Raw genomic sequence first — 24,752 nt, 5'->3', positions numbered from 1 at the left:
AGACGTAAGTCTACTAGATATGGTTGTCAGGTGCACTGGTAAATGACATTAATATGAGGATGGTAACATTCAAAAGCTCACATGTCCAAAATTGAAAAAAATCGAGCTGAGCACTGATTATAAATAACTGTTAGTGAATGTCTTTATGACTACACATCTTTTCCAGTCAAAAGCTCACACAATCTATTTTAAATCAATATATAAATATCACTTTACAAGCAAAACCTCACTTATTTATTGACAGTTCCAAGCAAAACCTCACATGTACCAAGAAGCCAATAGGAGCACGCCTTGCAGGTCACGTGACCTGTCAAAGACGTGTCAGCTGTTTTTTATAGCTGTCCATCAGTTTGAGGTTATGCACTGTAGATTTTGCATTTACAATAGTAGTCATAGTGTTTTCATGTGAAAATATGGAAAATATTACCTGTGAAAGTTGGTGTATTAGTTAAAATACGTCTCAAGGAAGTAGGAAGAAGTTTAAGAAACCTACAAAGCGTGAAATTGCTAAGAATTTAAGACATTCTGCTCAATCTGGTTGCAATGTTTTTACCCCGTGTAAACATTAATACTAAGGTATTTCAGTGCTGTAAAGTGCGCCCTCAGGATGCATTGAACTATCGAAAAAACCTGTACTGTTCTTCTAACAAACAAACTACAAGATCAAAAAGTAAGTAGACTTATTTCACATTCTGGAGTAAAGCGTCAGAGATCCCGCACAACTAATTGCCTAGGCCTAGGCCTACCTAAAAAAAGTAAATCTCACAGCTTTTCGGCTCATTACGTGTTTCCTGTGGCTAATGGAAGTAATATCACAGTCTGCAAATCATTTTTTCTGCACTTAACTAAATTCAAATCAGACAGGGTTAGGCAAATTTTGAAGAGAAACTTCGTCTTGGCAAGGACTTTGTAGAAAACCGAGGTGGGGATCGAGTAAAGTGGTAAGAGTATTCTAAAGAAAAATTCTGTTAGAGAATTTATAGGTAATTTAAAAGGTTCAGAGAGCCATTACAGCAGGAAAAAAACCAAAAGAGTCTACCTCAGTAGTGACCTGTCAATTAAAAAGTTGTGGACTATTTATGATAGCTCTACAATTTCCAATGATCTTAAAGTCACAAAATCTATGTTTAGACGTATATTCTGCAATGAGTTCAATATCGGATTCAAATCCCCAAGCATCGGACATCTGCAGTTTTTGTGCAATGATGGATAATAAAATAAAAAGCGCAACACCTCATGAGAAGCAAGGACTTTTTGTCCAAAAGGACTATTCACAAAAAAACGCGCTAAAGCATTTTATGAACTCTTGAAAGAAGTTAAAGGCAATGAAGTAACATTATGTTTTGACATGCAACAGGTTCAGAGTCTTCCACGAACACTGTACAAACAAGCATTCTATGCAAGGCAGCTGAGCCTATACAATGTTTGTATTACGGATGTGAATACAAAGAAGCCTGAATTTTTTATGTGGTCTGAAGAGCAGGCGGGACGTGGATCTACAGAAGTTGGGTCTGCTCTGATAAATTTTTTGAGCTCCTACAAATTCGATGAATCTATCACCCATCTTAGACTTTTCAGTGATGGGTGCACGGGCCAAAATAAGAATAACCATATTTTGCATTGTTTGATTGTACTTTTTGGCTAAAACGGAAGGGAACTTGGAGACAATTTCAATTACTTTTCCTGTCCGTGGACATTCTTTTTTACCGCAGACAGAGTGTTTGGCAGAGTAGAAAGAATATTGAAGAAAAAACCAACAATTAATAAATAAAGAGGAATATTTGGAAGAGTATAGGAAGTGGGTCCTGTCAAAGTTCTAGGCACTGACTGGAATCTAAAGGATTTGAAGAGTTTGGGGGGGAAAGAAGGTTTTCTCAAACCATTAGCTATGATCAGTGAAAAAAAGAGAATATTTATGACAAAGAAAGTATCCTCTAAAGGCACCATCTCAGTGAGGGTAAAAGCCAACGAATATTTTAGGTGTCGAGGATGAAAACCTTAAACAGTTAAACCCTACTAAAAAAGGGAATGAATTGGGCAACTATTTTAAAGGCTCCGCTTCGAGAAGTGCCTTTGATTCACCATATTACCAATGGAAAGAAAAAGGATGTTGATGGCCTATTGAAAATCCTGTTTGGTGAACATTGGGGTAGGGATGAAAGCCTCTCCTGGTACAATGATATAATACACGGAGAAAATACACCAACCATTGAGGAAGAGATCGAGGTGCCCCAGTGTGGGACTGCCTAGAAGACGATTGTGCGCTTTCACATTTAGTGTAAAGACTTTATTAAAACACAATGAGAGATTTTTCATTTCACTTTATACATGATTTTTTAATTCCTAGAATATAAATTCAACTCTTTAATATTCTTTAAGTATATTTATCTTTTTGGTATTTTAACTTTGTGGTGTTAAATAATATAATATTGTAATCTGTATATAATGTTCTTATTAACCTTTACCTAGACATAAATTTGTGCTTACTTAAGTTTAATTTATCATTCAATTACTGCAAATGAATCCAGTCAAAACAACACAAAATGAACCTCAGTTCTGAACAAAAGCTCACATGTCCCAAAGATTCAAACAAAACCTCACATGTCCAAAATTTAAACCTAAATATTTAGTGAACCTAGCACATTTTAGGCTCGAAAGCTTTAGAAAATGTGTTTTGGGGACAAGGAAAATGGTGTAGGGCAGCTTATTTTTTGTTTCAATTAACAAGGTTGCTGGAGAAGAGTTTTTCTCTTTTCGTGTAAATTTTGATTTTGATGGACATGTGAGGTTTTGAATGTTACCTCCTCATATCTGTAATACATTAAGGTAACATAGTCAGCCAGTTGTGAGTAAAGGTCTAACTACTATTTAGAGCAAATTCACACCAAAACAGTCTGATGGTGACTTGCCTTTCAAAATTCTCCTTCTGCGCACCTCTTGCGTCACTTGCCAGTTTAGATGCATGAAAAATTATTGATCTGTCTCAACATCTGTTTTAGTAAATAAACAACATTATATGTTACTACCAAGAAATGTTAATTAATAGTATTATAAATGTGAAAGTACCTTTATTTCTTTTGCTTTCACAAGTAAACTATTCAACCGATTGTACTGAAATTTTACATGGTACATTCTTATGGTCCTGGGATGAATATAGGCCTATTCCTATTTCAGAAATCCCTCCGGACTACACACCACTGGTCTTTAAAGTAGCAATCCCGTCTTGGTCTTAAAGTTGTGAAATTAATTGAAAGAGTCTGTGAAACGAATCAACTGTTTTGTGTACATATTGTTTTAGAGCAGCACAAAACCATGTGTTTAATTAATTTAACCACTGTTTCAATTTGTTTACATTTATAGTTTGTAAATTCTCTAAGGAGTAAACATTCGTTTCACACTGTTTATAGATTTCAGCGATTAGGTAAAGTACTCCACCTTAGAAATCTACCTCAGAAAAATGTCCTGCACCATGAGATGGTCAAAATTTGCCTCCGAAGACTGCCTTTGAAGTTAGTCGGCCAAAACTATGCTTGATGAAAGTTTGCTGGGACTGTGATTTTGAACTAATGTACCAATTCCAGCTCTAAATGTTTCTAAAATATTAAAAAAATATTTTTCAGTTTATAAAGAAATAAACACGTATATAGTGTCATTGTTAATGTACTTTTAACTTTACATTTGTAGGCAAATATTACGTATTAGATATAAAGGCAAGCTACTATCTAACTTTGCTATAATGTTAAAGGACCATTAAAAAACCCATCTTAGTTGTCCTTTTAACAGAAGTAAGTTTCTGTTGATCTGTGAATGTAAATATACATACATATATTTTGGCCGGGAAACAAGGCAAAATCAAGTATGGAACAAAAACTGCAAAGACCAGAGTAAATTGCAATATGCACTTTTTGGTGTATTTTCTTTGAGAAGGCAAACTCAACTTTGGCATCAGAAATATATTTCACCTGAGTCAGAAGTGGTCATACAGATGTAAAAAAACCTACGAAATTGCATGCGAACCTGCGGGTAACTGATGTTCATAAATACATTTCGTTTGTTTTTAGGATACAATGTAAATCAAACAGATAGTAATGACCATAGCCAAGGAACAGCTGGTGGTAATCAGTGATTATGGCACCACCACCTCAAAAAAATGTCACAAACTATTTTGGTGTGGACTGCTCTAGTTGCATTCACCATAGTAACTGTCTTAAAAAAAAAAATCGATGTTGGAATTTGTTAATAGTCCTAACAAAAGATTATTTTGTTCTAAATGTGTACAACAACACAACATATTATATGACTAAATAAGTACAGAATGAAATATATCTTTATTATTGTAAGCTTATTTAACTTTTACAAATAATAACAAACTATATATCTAATATTAGTAAAAAATATAATTCAAAGTACAAGATTAAATAATAAAATTTACAAAAAATATTTCTTGTCTTGATTTTACAACAAAAAATCTTTAAATTTTATTTTATCCACTTGGAAGTGAAATAAACTAAAAAAAATCTTGGCAATCGAGTCTCTACATGATCAATAGAGGATGTACCACCAACACACACAGGCTTTTTAAGGAGGTTAATGTTTTTCTGATGGCCTACCACCATTTTGAAAATATTATAATAATAAAGTCCAAATAAATAGTACACTAACACAAATATAAAAACAAAGAGATGAAGTCATATCAGCTTCACTTTGCAAAAGAGCAGTAAAAGCGAAAAAGTCTTTACATTCTTTATATAATTATTACAATGAATGTAGAAAATGTTATGTATTCTTGTAAAATGTTGTTTTATAGTCTCGTTTATAAATTCATAAAAAATACAATTAAAATTAGTCATACAATACAAATTAAAAGTCTTTATATTCTGGATATAAAATATATAAGTATAGAAAATTGTATGTATTCTTGTATATGTAAATGTTTTATAGTCTGGTTAATAAATTCATAAAAAATACAATAAAAAATAGCCATACAACACAAATCACTATTATACGTCGCTGAAAAATCGTTTACAAATATTATTCACATGCCCTACCAATGTAATTGTTTCCGTAATCCGCAAATAACTAGATTTCAATTGATATGATATACAATCACCCTTATGAATGTTTCCATGACTGGCAGTAAACTGCGGCAGTGATTTACTTCATCGGTTGTGCTTAGAGTATCAGATAATAACTACAAGTCAGACTTTCCGATTTCGTAAACAAAATTTAAACTATATCAGTCTTCTTAATACTTAGCCTAAATTCTGTGAAACTGGCTAAACTCCGTAACCACAAAACAATAAAATTCTGTAGACATAACATTTGTAAACTTTTCTAAAACAATTATAGAAACCATCATTTGTATACGTGATAAAATTACATAAAACTGTAGTGCCACGTATGCAAATAATCTTTCAGTACTTAAAATTCAAAATTAATAAAGAAAAAATCCTTACTTGGCACAGATGTCGTAGTGATGAAAATATATTTACAGTTTTTAAAAATAACATGTCGTTGAATATTTAATTTAATATGATTTCAATGAGTAATTGCACAATGATTTACGTTACAAATACTTCGTACAGTACACAAGAGTAGACACTAAGCTAAGACAATTAATCAGATTTGGTTTTCAAATGATTTATGGACGTAATGGAAGCAGTAGCATGATATGTGGAGGAATGATTGATGATGTACTTTGGAGATTTGTTGTTTATTTATATAGGCAATTATAACAAATTTAAAGAATGGTTATATTTCCTTAACAAGTTTTTATAAATAATAGTTATATTTCCTTAACAAGTTTTGATAAACAAAACGTGCTACAATACTGATTTTAGTACTGTAATGATCAGAACTTTATCTCCATAGGTAATGTTATGTTCTGTACTGTTTATATATATATATATATATATATATATATATATATATATAAGATGAATAAAAAAAAATGTAGGAACTTAGGAGATTCCATATTTAGCCCCAAGTGACTTATAACAATCTACAATAAGTATAAATATCTGGTTCCTGTGTATTCATTCAAATGGGGCTGACAGAGTTAAAGTACAGGGTGACTAGTAAGATGAAGGTCATGATTTTCTTGGCTCAGAAACACACTTTCTAACACAGTATTTTTCTAAACAATAAGCCTTAAATATATATACCCACCTTTTTTAAAACTATTTTGATTATTAAATGCCTAAATATATTTTTATTCATCAGATATAAAAAAGTTTAAATGAGTGTTTGAGCTAGAAAATTTGTAGTAAACTGACATTTTTTATAAGAATATTGTTCTTAAGTCTCATTCTGAGCCTACAAATACACAATTGGCCCAACAAACTCATCTTTTGTAGGGACATTTTCAGTGATTTGTCTTACCCTGCTAGTGTGTCCTGAGAAGCGGTGTTTGAGGGGACTTTTATATCAGTCAGTACAATGACCTCGTATGGGGAGCAGTCTTCCAAGCGAATTTTAGAACAGAGCCAACCGTAAAATCCCTTTTCTAAATCTGTAATCTCTTTTTGCCAGTTATCGAAAAAACCACGAGATCTGAAACAAACCCGGCGTACATACCGAGACAGACGGTACACATTAAGATGAACAGTGGGTAAAACAAAATCAGGAAAGGCGAGAGTAAAATGCGCCATACGATATTGGCTTCTTCGGTGATGTACGTGAAAACATTGTACCACATCAAGGTTCCCATGTAAAATGAGTACAAAGCCGACACGATTACTGCAAAAGGGAAACATATAAGGCTCCACACGAATACGTGCGGTCCTGTTGTGAGCCCACAGTTCAACCACGATTGTTGCGTCTTAGCCGCTATGTTCGCGTCCAACAATTCCAACTCCTCTCGCGACATATTCAGCCTAATGTCCAGATTCTGACCGGCCTTTTTACCTCTCTTAATTGTGCCTGTCATCGTCAGGCATTTTTTTCCAAACCATTGCTGGTTATGGATTTCTCTGCCAAAGAGTCGGATGCCTCCGAGCCTTTCCTTAAAGCGGTCGTTTCATCCGGTTCTTCTGTGTAAATGTTGACCTTTTTCTTGACTTTAACTTCATCGTCAAAGTTTCTTTTGCTGTCACCTTCTTGGCTATCCGCAGCATCGTTCAGTGAGTTGAAACTAATTGCAGATTTTGAGTTCAATACTGACAGATCATTCTGTAAAACAACAAAACCATTAATTTTTACGCAATCTACTCAAACCAGGTGATTCAAGATTCAAGATTCAAGATCTTTATTGGTCTTTAAACACATTCAATAGTGCAATGGACTTCGTCAAGTTACTAAAATATATTCTAAACTAAAACACTAAACTAAAACAAAACAAACTACTCAGATTCTACCTACTCAATCCAGCCTACCAGCAAATATATAGATCTATACAATTAATAACAATAATAACCAAACAACCAACAGATCTATATAAATTAACAATAATAAATAACTATTAACACATTTAAACATGGATAAAATTTTAAAAGTCAACAATATTAAAACTAAATAAATAATAAATAACTGAATAAATAAATACATTGAGAGACAAAATTTAAAAAATTATTCATTTATGTATATACAGATAAGTTAATAAATTAAAATACATACTATATCATGAATAAATAAAACAAATACAAACAAACAATTAACGGTTTATAATTTTAACAAATCAATGGGACACACAACGAATATTAATTTTAAAAGCATAAACATGTAATATCGCTGCTTAAGAAATCTGAGACTGAGTAATAAATATTATTCTTGAACCAGTTCTCTAATACTCTCTTAAAATTGTTTAAAGGTACAAATCCATGCATTTTGTGGTAATTTGTTAAACAGTTTAATTTTCATAAAAATATGGCTACCTCTAGTTTTTTCTAATCTTACTTGAGGAAGATCTAAAAAATACTTCCTCCTCGTATTATACCCATGTACTTGTTCCCTAATTGTAAAGCTGGGGAGGACTTCTTTTACACTTACTAAACAACAGTAAATATAAAGATTTGGCAGTGTCATAATTTTATACTCTCTAAATAGAGGAACACAAGTTTCTCTGTCTGATACATTTTTTATTGACCTAATCGCTTTTTTTTGCCATATGAATGCTCTTTGTGCACTAGTACTGTTTCCCCATAAAGTTACACCATATCTTAATTGCGATTGAAAAAGAGCATTATAAACTAATAACAATGTTTCAATAGATACATAATTTCTTAACTTTCTTAGAAGATAAACTATTCTAGATAGTTTTTTACAAAGGTAATCAATATGATAGGCCCAATCCAACTTACTGTCCAAACAAATACCTAATAACTTAGCAGTTGAAGTACTCTCTTCTAATAATAGATTGTTTAAAGAAAAAACTATTTTCTCCGTCTTATTACTATTTACAACAAGTGAGTTTGCTTCAAACCATTCTAATGCCATTTTTAATGTTTGATTTTCTTTGTCCATTAATTCATCTAAATGTTTTGTGCTGTTAATCAGAGTAGTATCGTCAGCATATAATACTGACTTACATGTCACATTGAATGAGAAATCATTGACTGCCATTACAAATAAAAAAGGACCTAAGATCGAGCCTTGAGGCACACCTTTGGTAATATTCTTAAAGCTAGATTTATCATTACGTTGTACAACCATCTGTTTTCTGTCATTCAGATATGACCTTAGTAAATTAAGCTCATTATTTCTAATTCCATAACTGTGAAACTTATCCACTAAAATTTTGTGATCTATACAATCAAAGGCTTTAGTTAAGTCAATTAACATAGCAGATGTTGTCATACGCTCTTCAAAACTCATTAGAATATTATCAATTACAGTCTCTACTGCTTTGATTGTACTTCCCCCTGGAATAAACCCAAATTGTTCTTGACAGTATACATTATTTTGGACAAAGTAAAAATGAAGTTGCTGTTTAATGTTTAATTCAAATATTTTACCAAGTATAGGTATTTAAGGAGATTGGGCGGTAACTTGAGGGATTTGATTTGTCCCCTTTCTTGAATATTGGACACACTCTAGTTAGCTTTAATGCCTTTGGAAAAATCCCTTGCTCCAACATCTTATTAAATAACCATGTAAGAGGTGTTACTATTCCTTCAATAACATTTTTTATGGTTTTATTCGAGAATCCATATATATCTACACTACTTGAATTACTTTAATCTAGAGACACAGTTTAAAACTTCTTCTGCTTTAATCTCATGCCAATTAAAAGTTAGGTTTGTATCAATATTTTTATGTATAATATACTTATTAACTAGGTTTAAAGCTTTATTATCAGGTACACTTTTACTCTTATTAAGATTTAAAACTACTCACAATATTAACAAAATAATCATTAAAGGTACTAGAATCTATAATACACTCTGAACTCTGGGCTGTTGAATTAGACTCTTTTTTAATTATCTCCCAAGCAGCTTTACACTTATTACTAGAGTTTTCTATGTAACATTCATTCTCCAACCGTTTGGCTTGATCTATTCGTATTTTAAACAATCTTTTTGCTTTGATATAATCTTTTTTGTAGTCTGGTTCCTGGGCTGTACCTTTGCTAATTTTATATCTATCGTAGAGGGCTAATTTGTTACTCATTGATTTGTTTCAGCTCAGGTGTGAGCCATTTTAATTTTACTTCTTTTGCTTATCCTTAACCTTAACATCTTTAACTTTACAATTTTTCTCAAAAGAAATCGTCAACAACTCCATAAAATAATCAAAGGCTTGTTCTACATCATTAAAACAGTTTTAAAATACTCCAGTTTGTTTGAAGTAAGTCATACTTAAAATTAAAAATTGCTCTATCACTCATATCTCTAATACATTTTTTTTCAAATTTAGTCTTATTTTTACATACATACATGTCGAAAAATTGAGCAAATACACCAGAATGATCAGATAAATGTGGTTCTATAACATTACAAATTAGTTTTATTTCTACTGATTGATGTTACAATGTTGTCTAGGCAAGCCTCGCCCCTAGTTGGCTCATTGTTTTAACAAATACATGTTATGTGATCTTAAAATATTTAAAAACCACTTCACTTCTGGTTTATTTTGTCGTACATTAATATTGAAGTCTGAAGAAATTATATACTGTAAATTATTGTATTTGTCATGTAAAAATAATAAAAATAAATCAAGAGTATTTAAAAACTGTGGTACATTAGAGTCTGGCGTACGATATAGAGTGACAGTTATTAACTTAAGTTTAGGCAAGAGAATACCTGCTACCTCAAAAAAGGCCTGTTTACACAAAAAGGTCCTTAAATCAATTGTTTTAAATTCAATCTCTGGCTTAATATAAATAGAACATCCACCACCTCTTTTAGATAGATTATTCCTAGTAAAGGAATTAGCTTAAAATAAAATTATTTGGAATATACAAAGAAACTTCCTCCTCGTCAAACAGCCAATGTTCATTCACCATGAAAATGTCACAATAAAAATCATTCAAAAATAGGTTTATTAAGTTTAATTTATTTCTAATTGACTGGGTGTTTAAATGTAAAATACTAAGAGGTGATGTTTTGTAAGTTTGCTACATTATCTGGGTTGTTGATGCTTCCCGGTAGTTTCCCATAGAGGCCTCCAAGTTTCCTGCCAATTCCACGCCAAGCGACGAGGGCTGCTGCAGTTCAACGTTGCCCTGTTCAGGGTGCTTCATGCCTTCATGCCTCTTCAGTGAAGAACCCTGAAGTTCTGCACCGCCCTGTTCAGTGTACTTCTCAGATAGTTCCTCTTCATTAAGGCTCAGCTCCATATTGACCAGAGCTTGGCTTTGTGCATTACTGCCCATCTTGTTTATTTGCTTTTGATATTTTTTTCTGCTAGCCAAACTTTCCCCCTGTAGTTGTAGTGCATACCCTGTCGGGGTGTGAAAAATGCCTTTCTGCCTCACTTGCTTTTACCAGCGTGACGTTTGGATGCTGTCGACAAAGTTCTTCCAAAGAAATATTTGTTTTCCTAACCTCTTTATTTACACACGACCATGATTTCAGATCGTACCTATTTGGTAAGTCCACAAGTACAATATTTGTATGTTTATATTTGTTTAACGTACGAGTTAACCCCTCAAGGGCTTCGCTAGCCTCATTTCTGGCCACATCGTTTTGTACCACATATTAGGATTAAGACATCATTCTTTTTCAAATTTATTGTCTCTAAGTTTGTATCATTTAATATATCCTTGGTTCGACCTCTAGGCCTAACAAAACCACATGCATTATTCGACTTGCGCTTTTGGTTAATATGATATGCCAGGTCACGCCCATGGCTGTCGCCATAGATGTAGTATTCGGATTGTGGAAACTTCTTTATTGCCCACATCATCTTCTTGATTTATCATAATACTATTTTTTTGGGTGGTTTAATCACTTGTATGATAGATTCTTTAAAATAAAATATACAAGCATGAATTCAGTTTCCTAGAGAGAGAGTATCAATGTGATCATTCCATTGTAAGTTGTCTATTGTTATCCCAAGAAACTTGGTATGACTTTCCAGTTGTACATCCGGTAGTGTTCATCCTTTCTTCTTCTAAAAGCGAGTACACCAAAATTATCTCACACAAGTACAGACATTTCAGACACTTCACATGTGCCTGTCATCTTGAAATATCAAACTAAGATAATTTATTAGTCAAGAAGTTTACTTTGTGAAACACTAATGATATGATTAGTTTAATGATAGATATGTCAATACACCGATAACACTTTCAAAAACTTAGAAACTTGGAACAAAAAATTCTACAAAATTGTTAAATGTATGAAGTGGTTCTTAACAACATGGTGTTGGTTAGATGCATTAAATTAAAAATTATGTTTGTAAACATATTCAGTTACAATGTTTCAACATTATTATATGCTTTTTAAAAATATTTGAAACTTTTTGTTTATGTTGATAAATAATCGAGATTTGCAAAAACAGGAATGGGTAAGCCACCAGTACCAACTTTACCATTACGTTGGCTTTTTGTCTTAAACTTTTTATTGGTTCAGACTAGCCAATAAATCGGTTAGAAATCATGTTTACCATCATCATCGGGCAGCAATCATGTTTACCATCATTTCCACAAATTTTATTATATACTACTCTAAAACTTTGTAGAGTCACCTAAACGTTGGATGCTGGCCATGATCGGTAAATATGTAAAAATTCTCTAAGAAATAATTCTATTTTGAGGGTGACAATTGCAAAAATCAGATTTCTATGGAATCTACTTAAAAGGACAGACGTGTTATGCATGAAATTGCAAGTTTAATTCTGTACCTTACGATTGGTACGCTCATATCTGCATTGTAGCAATAGTTTTGAGTGCAATGTTAATTTGTAAAGAAATGTTGAACAAATAGTAATTGGATTGCTCTTTTATCATTTTAGGATTAAAGAACCAGTTATCAACACATTTAATTCACAATAGTAACCAGTCTGCACCCAACTTACAACAAATCTACCGTTATAACAGAAAAGATTGTCAAAAAAAAAAACACAAAAGATACTTGGTGTGGTAAATATTCTCAACAACACAATGTATGATTTTAATATTTCCATCTGGCACCAATGAATGTGTTATTTGAAGTTACTGCTTTTTGAGCTTTTCAATATGTTGTAACTTCTGAAATTTGGACCTTGGAACTAAACCTAGTCACCACTGGAATAGACAATCATTATAAAAATGAGTACGTTTTTTCAACATTGTAAACATTCTGATTTACTGCAAAGTATTGTGTTATTTGACGTTTCTAATTTTTTTTTAGCTTTACGGATTATATTCATTGTAATATGTTTATTTATTATCTCCATTATTACTCAAGTAATTCAAGTAAAAAGTCATAAGTTACTCAATGTTGGAAAAAATATATTATCTGCCACCAACAGATGTATCATTTGAAGTGTCTAATGAGCTTGCGATCATGTCACATAATTACACTTACAGTTGTGCAATCGTTGTCAATTTTGGTTTCTTCTATCTCAGATGGAATAGCGGTTTCAGTAGAGGCCATCTTGTATAACCATTTGAGTTACCTGTAACAATATTGTTGATAAAGTTTACAAACACTTGCTACGATATATTTGTATAAGGTGATTTAATATTACTATAACTAAAATGAGCTCAACTTCTAAAATTATTGTACCAAATTTATTTTACAAGCTATGCATTTTTTTATAAATATTAACTATTTATGAAAACTTGAAAATGTTATTCTTAAAGAAACAATTAAGTAAACAGATTTTTGTTTTTTCTGCAAATTACGTGACAGTACAGAGTTATACTGTATGAGCGTTGTAAACAAGCTTATGTCTATTTGCACAATTGCTTGCTTATCTTATTTTTAATGTTTATGTGTAAATGAGACAGTTATTACTTTTGTATAGATTACAGTAATGAAGGAAAATTCCTCACAGAATCGAGCTTCACACTGGATTAGTAGTTATAAGTGATATTCTTTACTGATCAATCCATTTTAGTTTGTGAATTATGTAATATCAAAATATTTTACTAAATTTCCTTCTTATTTACAGAATTTATTATCTATTCCAAAAGAACCAGTTTAAAAACTTTTTCATAACAACAGCAGCACACAAAGAAGATCCACTTTGTGAAATGAACAATCACAACATAAAGCCAAAACTTGATGTGGCACAATAATTAATTTTCTCGCACACGTCAATATATACATTTTGATGATACACAAATTACTAACAGAAACACTGAAATCAAAGACTCAACTCAAGATTTAAACTTAAAACTATGATTTTCCTTTATTTATTCAAAATATGAAATGCCAAGCTGGGGTTCTTTTTTTAGGAGATAGACAAGTTGCAGTCTATCAGATCTTGGCCAGGAAAATTTCTAGTAGTTCTGTTTAGTCTCCTACACAGGCTAGGATGGTTCTTGAAGAAAGCAAAGCTCTTGCACTTCAACTGAGAATACTGTAACACAGTGACAGACAGCTGGAATCTGGTGTCTATCTGTGTCTGAGAGACAAAACCACGTCAAAACAGCTTTCACTCGGTAGAGTCAAACCTTTACCTTTGCAGCTTTCACTTTTACTCAAACTTGGTTTCGCAAGCAAGCCAGGTGCACAACACAAGGGTGGTCCCCACAGTGCCTTAGTTATCACAATAGGTGGAGGCAGCTCTGTTTCTGGAAATGGTAACAGACTGCTTTAACTCTAAAGAGGTGATTCTGATTGCAGTGAAAACCGTTACTAGTGAACACGTCAATACTTGAGCAACAACCAAACAGGAAGTTTTGCCCAACTCAGGTAGCATGAGCACTGGTGTTGCACTGCTTCGGATCAATTTGTCAGATGGCCATCACTGATGTACTCGTGAAAGTCCAAAATGTCATTTTCACAGTCAGTAGAGAAACACACACCAAATTATTTGGTTTGGTGATTGTTAGCATGAAAGGTCGTACTCTAGTGATAGCCTTAACTGTTGTTTTTCCAAAACAGTTTACGCTTCGCATCAGTTTAATTTAACTAATGTGTTGCAACAGTTAAGAGTACTGGAATACAGAATACTAGATGCAACAATGCTGTTTTCAAAGTCCCATGCTGTTTCTGTAGCATCAAAATAGGTGCAACATAATTAGTTAAATCATCTCTGCCTTATCTAATGTGATTCAGATCACCGTTTTAGTAGAATAAAATACATTTAAAAATATTTATATTTTTTAAATTTATTTATATTTTATAAACTATTATTACCACTTTTATTTTATTGTTAGATATATTTACTGATTGAAACATAGGTTGAAATAAATGTAAACAACTTTAAGATAATATGAATAATAATTATATATGCTGTATGTATATATTATATATGAATTTAATATTAAGATACCACTATACAGGGTGTCCCATGAAGAAACGGAGAAACTGTCAGGACTTGTTCTTACGGTGAAAATAACGAAAAAAGTTCATATACACATAGGTCCAGAAACGCTTAGTTAGCAAGCTATACAGGGTGAAAGATTTCGCCCAGATTTCAGTGCCACCGTTAAAAGGGAGCCCTATTAAATTATTTTGGGCGTTACCCAGGACGTAAAATTTAATGTATATTATGCAAATTGAACTGAAAAATTGAATAAAATTGGTACCAGACCTCTAGCTGCAGTAATTTTTAAGATATCTGAAGAAATACGCAAAATTCGTTGTCCAAAAACAAGTTTCATTTAGGTTTCAAGTAGATTAACTTTGTTAAATGTGTAACAAACACGTAAAATTCTTTAACAGAACTTGTAAAGAATTAATTTCTTAAGATAATGATGTAAAATAGGCCAATTAAAATTATATGTAAACTTTAAGAAAATCAATTTTTAATTAAATAAATAACGTACGAAGAATAGACAAAATCGGTTACAATTTTTTTCTTACTGAATGTACATACTAATATTTGGAGAAAACATGTTAATTATTGAAAATAATTATGTATACATTTTATTTATAGAAACATTCTTCTATTTTTCTAATGAATTACATACTAGTAAAAAAACTTTAGTGTCATAAAATCTGAAACTTAACAATAATTGCAAATTAATTTACGTTATTCTACAACTTTTGTAACAAAAATATTATTTTCATAGGTTGGCAGTACTAACAGCTGTTCAACAATCACAATTACAAACTTTTTTTTTGAATATTTTATATTGAAGTGTCATACAGATAAGTTAAGTGAAAATATTGATACAGTATAAAAGTTAATATGCCGTTTCAATTTTCTAATGAAGAATATGCCGACATAATGTTCTGTTACGGATATGCTAATGGAAATGTGGAAGCTGCTCGACGTGAATATCAGGAAAGATTTCCTGCAAGGCGGATTCCGAATGCGAAAACCTTTTCTTCAGTGTTTCAGTTTGTAAGAACGAATGGATCATTTCCAACAATTTCGTTTTCGGTTGAACGGCAGGCACATCATCGCGTTAACGATGAACTTCAAGTGATTCAACATTTTCATCGTAGCCTGGGTATTAGTACGAGGCAAATTGCGTATCGCACTGGTTTATCGAGAAACAAAGTGTGGCGCATCTTGGTTAAAGAGAGACTTCATCCTTTTCACCTGCAGGGTCATTTGCTGCCGACAGATTACCCTTTAACGGTTAAACTTTTCTCATTGGCTTCTAGACAATGCTGATAGGGTGAATTCAATTTTATTTACTGATGAAGCAACTTTCACGAGAAACGGGTCCTTCAATTGTAGAAATAGTCATTTATGGAGCGAAGAAAATCCACATGGTACCGTAGAAACCTTTTTCCAACAAAGATTTCACATTAATGTTTGGTGTGCCGTTATTGATGACAAAATTCTAGGACCATTCGTTTTTGAAGGAAACCTTACAGGAAATATGTACGAACAATTTCTGAAAAATGATTTACCGGCTCTTTTGAAAGATATCCCTTTACAAAAAAGATAAAAAATTATTTTCCAACACGATGGTGCAACTCCTCATTTTTCTTTAGTAGCTAGAAATCATTTGAATGCTAATTTCTTGAACTGGATTGGGCGTGGTGGACCAATCAACTAGCCACCACGATCGCCTGACTTATCACCTCTTGACTACTTCTTATGGGGACATATCAAAGCTATGGTGTATAAACGTAAAGTTGATACCAAGGAAGAATTACTCGTTAGAATTCGCAACGCATTTGACAGTAGGCTATAAGAAATAATCCAGACATAATTCGCAGAGCCACCACAAATATTTTACGTCGAGCAGAGTGCTGTGTGCATTGTGAAGAAGGGAATTTCGAACAGTTACTAAACTAAGGTTAGTTATTTTGTTAGCATTTATTTTTTTTGCAATAGTAAGTGAAAATAAAAAGTTTATAAAAACATGTATGGCCTAATGCAGAAAGACGTGTCTAGTATAATAAATGTTAAAACAAAAGTTTTAGTTTCTTCTTTTTCATATTAAACTATTTAATATAATAAATCAATATTGTAAAAATAATTCTTATAAATAAAGACATGTGAACTCCTCACCATACCATCCTTCATATACATAGTGTACAAATTTGTAATATTCTTCAACTATTATTATGTGGGCTTCATTACAGGGTGTCCCTAAATAGTACCTTAAATGCCTACAATCTCAATGAGAGATCAAAGAAATGTTTCTCTATTATTCCTGTCTTCAGGAAAGGTTCTTCAAGGGCTGACTAAACATTTGTAAATCAACCCTACCACACACACCAATTGCTTTACAGCACCTTAAACTAGAGAACTTTTACAACCCTGTCCGAATGGTAGTACTGGAATGTATGAAGACAACAAACCAAATAATAGGATTGGGCTTTTTATGGTTCTTAAAAGTAGTCGAAGCCTAACCACATTTCCTTAATAATGCTTTCATGACACCAATTTCTAAAACTACTGTTCAGTTTTGATTCACCAATTTTCATTAACACTCTTGTAAGTGAATGGCAGTAGGCCGCCCCAAGGGCAAAAAAAGGCAAAAAAAAAAAAAAAAGCATGAAATTAAATTATGGAATTTTATACTCGCGTGCAGAAATATATTGGCACGAGGATAAGCATTTTAGAAAACAAATAGTTTCTTTTTATAAAAATGACAATTTTTATTTTTTAATAAAAATGTATTTTAATAAATTGGCTCATAAACATTGGTAAACTGTAATTTTTATTAAACAATCATAGAATTATTAAAACAATGTTTAAATTTTACACGCTTTGTACTTTACTTACTTCCATAAATATATATTTACTTGCATTACTTCAAGTCTAACAACAATATAATAATAGTGTTCTACTTTACAAATCAGTAATAGTAATAGTACATAGTTTTATATAATTTATAAAGGACATGGTCTTTACTTGATATTTTTATGATGGCTAAATTATAATAGACATACATTGTAATATTTTACTGATGTGAGTTATAAAGTCACAATACTTTATTGATATTTTTTACCGACTATTGGGAAGAGCTGAGGGGGTGGGGCGCTACGGAAAGTAGTACAAACCTTAAGGAAGCCTTGAATCAAAAAAGTTTGGGAAACACTACATTAGTTACTTGGTACAAATTTTGTTAAATAGATTTTGTTTGTGGTGTAGACTTTTGTAATGTTAAATAAACCTAGTGGCTTTGAGTTTTACAAAATAAAACACAAAAAGGAACCTAGCTGAAACAAATTTCTTAGAAAGTGTAAAACGATTGTCAAACTATTTTACTTCTGTACATAAAGAACCAACTGATGAAAATAAAGAAAAAAGGAGACTATGCCAAAGAAGAGGCTGAAAACTATAGGCCTACACAAGAATTTTCTCAGTCCAAACCTAGCATGTTTGGTGGTGGCAATACCGGCAAGTTATTGCATTTAAAAAATGTCGTATTTGTGAAGACTATGCAATGTTACATATACCAACATAACTTCAAGTACCAGAATCAATATCAGAAAAATTATTTACAGTTGATGCAGATGATGACGATCAATAAAAGCAAGGAGTCGGTCACTGTATACCGTTCTGACAAATCTCTTGAGCTAGGCGTTCAGCCTGTAAGATTAAAAGTGTGTTTTTTAATCTTAAAAATTAACGTAACACTATGGGGTTGACTGAAGTTTTTTTTGTCAGTATGCAAGAAGATACTAGTTTCCCTGAAGTTCTTCTATGGGGCAGCCTACTGCCATGCACTTAAGCCACCAGGGCCTTTTGCGCACCCCGGAAGCACACCATGAGGCCTACCATTCTATGATTTCAGCAGTTCCACAAACCGCTGAAAACAAACTATCAGTAACTCCTGGAGAAATTCACCACCCCCTACCACTACCAAAGATGGAATACCGCTCCCTTGCTATGAAGGGCAATCATTCTACAGAGCGGATCCTCCTGAAGGATGCTGACTCTGTGAAGATGCTTCCTCAGGTGACAATGTCCTGTGATCAGACCTATAACCCAAGAAGACATCGATCTATTTAGTGAGAGAAGGTCAGATGCCACTAGGGGGGGGGGGGGTCGCCTTCCTCCAAAGTGGCGTCTGACCTTCTCTCACTAACTAGATCGATGTCTACTCAGGTTATAGGGCTGATTACGGAACAAAGTCATCTGAGGAAGCATCTTCACAGAGTCGGCATCCTTCAGGAGGATCCGATCTGTAGATTGTGTGATGAGCAGGATGAAACTGCCGAACAATTGTTCTTTGATTGTCCTACAATAGTAAGGGAGCAGTATGCCATCTTTGGTAGTTTGGACAAGGGTGGTGAATTTCTCCAAAGACCTGATAGGTTGTTTTCGGCGGTTTGTGGAACTGTTGAAATCATCGACTGGTAGGCCTGATGGTATGGAACTGGGGTGCGCAAAAGGCCCTTGAGGCTTAAGTGCATGGCAATAGGCCGCCCCATAGAAGAAGAAGTGTGCCTGTTTGGGGAGAATCCTTTTCTCCACTTTACAAAAGTAGTTACTCCCTGCTACCCAGGTAAGCTATTAATACTATAACGTGTTTCTCTGACATTTTAGATCTAAGTAAAATTGGGTTTCGTTATTTTTTAATTTTATTATTAAAATGATTTTGTTGAAAATTGCAATATATATTATTTTTGTTGTTAATTTACAATAACTCTTGTTGAAAGTGCTTACTATGTAATATTAAAGTTGGAAAATATATTGAATCTTTCAATAAAAACAAACACCAATGAGTGTAGGTAGCTTATTTAAGTCTACTCAAACAGTACATTAAAATTGTCGTATTTGTCATACAGACTGATAAAATTTGTGTTTTTTTTGTTTTTAGTTTTAATAGATATCAATATAGGCCTAGATCTATTTTGATTTAATATTCTGTTGGATTTATTATGTAGCCTGTTCTGATGCTGTAGCCAATGAAGGCCCTCTCATAAATGGCATTTTTTGGGTCCAAACAATAAGAATAACAATATTTAGCCTATAAATAATCAGTTAAAAATATAGATAGCATAGTTCATAAAGGTACCTAAAATTCCACATAATGATTAATAAATTTAATGATTATGAATGAGATATAAGATTAGCAATCTACTACCAATCTTATCCCATAATTACTAGTTTACCTCTTAGAGACCCTTCCTATATTCCTACAGTTTAAAACAACTAACTAACCTTAAAAATGGGATTTGTTCACAAATAGCATTTAACTTCGCTTATTTTAAACATGTTATAATTATTTATGAATTACACAGACAATATTATTTTTGAACAATTACACTACTTCAGGTACGTTCACATAAAAATAAAGTTTCACAATCACAACTCCAGATTGTCGGTATTATTATTTTTCACTACTCAAGCCGATCAGTTTGATAAATGTCAAACTGAAGTCTGAACCGGCTGAACTGAATGACATTACGTTTGTATTTGACAGGTGTTTTTGTTGAATTTAATAGACAAAATCCAGGGAAAGGTTAATGGTTAAAGGCAGAGAGAAAATTCAAAGTGCTTAATAATAACATTGACTACATGTAAATATATTGAGTAGTACATTTGTAGCAACAGACTTTAACCCACTGACAATTATTGCCTTTCTCTTAGGATTTAAAAATATGTTATGTTAAACGAAATTTAAGAATGAAAGTTTATTGAACGATTTAAAATGTTTTTTGAATAATAAATTGAATATATGTATACTTATGAACATTGAGACAAATAAGTTTGAAAAGTTTTAAGATGGACTGTAAAAAGTGAGCTAATAATTTGTTATTTATAATCAATATGGGTATAAATAACAATGTTTGGTGGAATTGGCAGCATTGCGAACAAAAACATAATACAGAACACGGTATTTGTCACAAGTTTTACAATTAAATACGAGTGGAATTTCAAACGTAAAAGAACTGTAGTGCATTGTATTTAAAGCCATATGTATGGTCGAACATAGGTCTACTGTGAAACTCTAGTGGAGACCTCTACGTTTGCGGAGGAAGCGCAAAGGTAATCTATTGATGGTGGTTTATCTGCGACCACGATAACGGTGGCGATAAGTGAAGTTCGCCAGGGGCGGCTCTCAAAGGGGGCATCTGAAGGGGGACATTCACTGTCCACCACAAAGTTGGGGTCAGAACAGAACTTCACGGACCAGCACCCAAGGACCACAGGACTATAACCTCATCCACATTGGACAACGCCATCTTCAGATGAGATTTTTAAAATATAGTTGTAACAATAGGTCTCTGCGTGTATGTGTTTCAGATTGGTATTTCTAGGTAAATTGCAGTTTTGTGGGGTGATGCACTGTTTGTAAATAGCAAAGTAAACTGTGGGACATAGTCTTGTTTTGCTTTACTGCAATTACCCCTGAAAAGTAGGTTCCCAGAGGCAACATTGTCCTCGAGAAATGATCCTGTATGGACCATGATGCCTGTGCATAGACGAGTTGCTCATGCTTAAATAAATAACAGACCGAGTATAAATTAAGAATATAATGAAAAAGTTAAAACTGTGAACATTTAATTTGTAGGTAATTAGCATGATATATTATTAATTTAAAATAGATTTACAATAGGGTTTATAAGCAACAAGGATTCGCAGGGTATCCACAGATTACAATAGGACTGTCTTAGTGACGAAAGATGATTGGAAGGAGGGGTGGCGTTCACAGGTAGGACCCATAGTTCGTAGACAGCACTGCCCCCGCATCCTTAATAGTACCGTCATATTGCCTAGAGTTTTATTTTAAATAGTATTTATTAATTTTAAGTCTAATGACACAATCTATCCAGATAGTCTGGTCAAAGATGCAGTATTCAAGTTATAGACAATAATAACAACCATTGGTTAACTTTCCTTTTAGAAATAATTGTACAAATTTCATAAAAAACTAAAATGTGAAAACTGTTTAATGATATTTATAACAAGCACGTGACCTAAATAGTATGAGTTGGTTATTGAAAATGATAGTTCATTGCAGAGGTAGCAATCCTGTAGATCTAGAATAACGTGTGTTATGGGTTCTTTCAAACAGTTCATTTAAGATTTTATATATGTTAATTAAAATAAATTAAAAAAAACTGTCTTATTTTAAAGATTTTATTTTCTTGAAATAATATGGAAGTTGGAAATCCATGACTTATTTTAAAAGCTACTTTTAAAATTGATTTCTGAACTGTGAACAGAGGATCAAGCTATGATTTGTAAGCTGCCCTAGAGAGATGACAAATGCAAAAAGAGACTGAAGGTACGTGTAGTATACCACTTTCATTTCATGAATAGCAAGAATATCCCTAAGGTTCTTTAAGGCAAAAAGCCTTCATTTTGGACGTACAGAAACTGTTTTCTCCAAAACTTGGGTCTTTTTATGCTGCTACCTAATATATCATCTAATTATTAGCAGCTCATATTTTTTGGAACGCTAAAGTTAAAGATTGAGAACGTCACTAAGTCAAGCTCTGTGTGTGTCCGGCGGCAGGACAATTTGGAAACGCAGGATATCATTGATATTGATTATAAAGGGCAGCAAGTCCAATGTTATGCATGTACATTCGCCGGCTTATAACTGTTAAACAGTACACATTAAGAAACGTAACAATAACTGCTTGCATACTGGGAATTACTTTCTAAACCATTGCAATTGTCAAGCTCTAGAAAATGTTACTTGTTTTAAATATTTACGTGTTTAGGTAAACCATACACTTAAATGGGTTAAGCACATAGATCATATCTGTCAAAAGTAAGAATCTGTTCATATAAATTACACCATTTAAAAAATCTATTGCCATGCTATGTTTTATTTGTAACTTATAAAGCCTTATTTGAATCATTAATCAGTTATGGATTAGAGCCTGAGGTAATGCTTTTACCTGCTAACTCAAAAGAATAGAATATTTGAAAATTGATACTCTTAGAAATATTGTTCCCAGAAACATTAAATTAATCAGTGATTTCGAATTTTTTAACTTACAACTTTACTTACAGTATAGAAACTGTTATGTACCTGATCTTTAATGATCATTCGTGTAATAATAAGTACAAAGTTGTAAACTCACGTCACTACAGTGTTAAGCTTAATTTTTATATTGTCCCTGGATTTAATGACAGATATGGCAGTAGGAATCTTGAGATTTGTGTGCCAAATATTTTTAAAGAGTAATTTGTGAATTAAGTATCGATAGAAATAGATGCAAAAATACAAGATTGTTTATACCTGTGATATCTAGTTTCATGTTACAGACTTTACAAAAACTATAAAACGCATGAAGAAAGCCAATCCAAAATTGACTTCAAACAGGATAAAACATATAGTTTTTGTAATTTTAGTAAGAATCTAAACAACTGTTATAATTTGAAGCTTGTTTATGTTCTAATAAAAAAATGAATATTGTATATCCTTTTGTAAAATCAACACATTTATAAAGGGGCCTTCTAAAGACAGTTTATCAATTTGCGTGAATACACTGTAGCAAATTTATATTTATTTGAAGGATGCTGAGATTACAAATACTAACATGTTTAGCTTGGTAAGCAATAAAAGTGATTTTTCGTGTAAGTTACAGATACTTACATGAGATATTAAGAAAATTTCCTCCAGTTTGTAGATTTGCAGCTCAAAAAGAGATGAATTTTTATATAAACCTTATTTGGAAACATGGCAATCAATATTGAAAACCTACCAGAGAACGGTATATAACAACGCTTATAACTAAAACACAAAATTGCAAAATGTTGACATTGAATCAAGGTTTGGCCAGTAACGCCAAATAAGTGGCGGAAATGGCATCATTGTCATAATAGTGCTTTGAGTATGGGAAAAACGTAGTCGTTTCTTTGCTCAAGTCAGTCTTCGAAAGTGGAAATTCTATTAAAGATTTGAGTTTTAAAGAAACCGATTGTGAAGTAGGATTATTACAATAATTTATACATCTTCAAACATTGGAATGACTTTATATTTGCCAACACACAGGTTGTAATAGATAAAGTAAAGCTATAAATGTATATATATATATGGTATATATATATTATTTCACTTATTGAAATGAAAAACGAAGATTACAAGGCTTCTATATATTTCGTGGGATTTAATACCCAACATCTTCAGGAAGCATAATATAAATGAAGAAAACAAGAAACAAGAAACACTTTTATATATATATATATAAAAACAGGTATCGAACTAGGCCAGTAATAGAGAGCACGTGCGTGTCCTCCCAATGCTTTACAAACGGGCACAGTTCAGTTTTTCAGGTTTTTCAGTCACCGTTCTTAATGTCACAACGCAGCCTGCCGGCCTGGTATTTACGCTGGAGCCAATAACTTTCGCTTTTACTTATTGACGCCAAAAGTGGACTTGTTGAAGTTTTAAACTATAGTAGCGTATATGTATACTATTTAAACTGGTTCACGAAGGAATGTGTTATTATAATTACACATTCCTTGTGATATTTGTATGTACGCTAAGCAATTTAGTAACATTTCCCTTAAATTTTGTTTCAAAAGCGATAAGTTGCTTTACTCAATATTGTGTTATTAAATGAAATAACACAGTGCAAAATATAAGAAATAATAGGCCTGTAAGAAATTGATAAACTAAAAAGTGGCTGGAGCTCTAAAAACGTATTCTTCGCCAGAAGTCTACATAACTAAACTTACTACGCATATTGTGATACTTTAACTTATATTACCTACTATCGACCTCAAAATATTACCTGTTACACCGGCTTTTAGTTTATTATGTTTAGTATAAATTACATTCCAGATGATTCAATCTTTTAAACATTTTAGCGGGAATTTCCTTGAAGATTCATATT

The 24,752-nt window shown here is 32.5% G+C and overlaps 1 protein-coding gene across 1 annotated transcript; it reads right to left on the bottom strand.

The window, feature by feature from the left end:
* Positions 1-6,930: 6,930 nt before the first annotated feature.
* On the bottom strand, positions 6,931-20,337 carry LOC124373039. Its single transcript, XM_046831446.1, has 3 exons — positions 20,116-20,337; positions 12,948-13,038; positions 6,931-7,170 (listed from the first exon to the last, which is right to left on the bottom strand). The coding sequence occupies exons 2-3, from the start codon at positions 13,014-13,016 to the stop codon at positions 6,931-6,933; spliced, it is 309 nt and encodes a 102-aa protein (XP_046687402.1). The 5' UTR covers positions 13,017-13,038; positions 20,116-20,337.
* Positions 20,338-24,752: the final 4,415 nt, after the last annotated feature.

This window comes from Homalodisca vitripennis, unplaced genomic scaffold (assembly GCF_021130785.1).
Source record: "Homalodisca vitripennis isolate AUS2020 unplaced genomic scaffold, UT_GWSS_2.1 ScUCBcl_4699;HRSCAF=11043, whole genome shotgun sequence".
NCBI classification, from domain to species: domain Eukaryota; kingdom Metazoa; phylum Arthropoda; class Insecta; order Hemiptera; family Cicadellidae; genus Homalodisca; species Homalodisca vitripennis.
The sequence above is the reverse complement of the archived record's forward strand: the minus strand, read 5'-3'. Positions and strand labels throughout refer to the sequence as shown.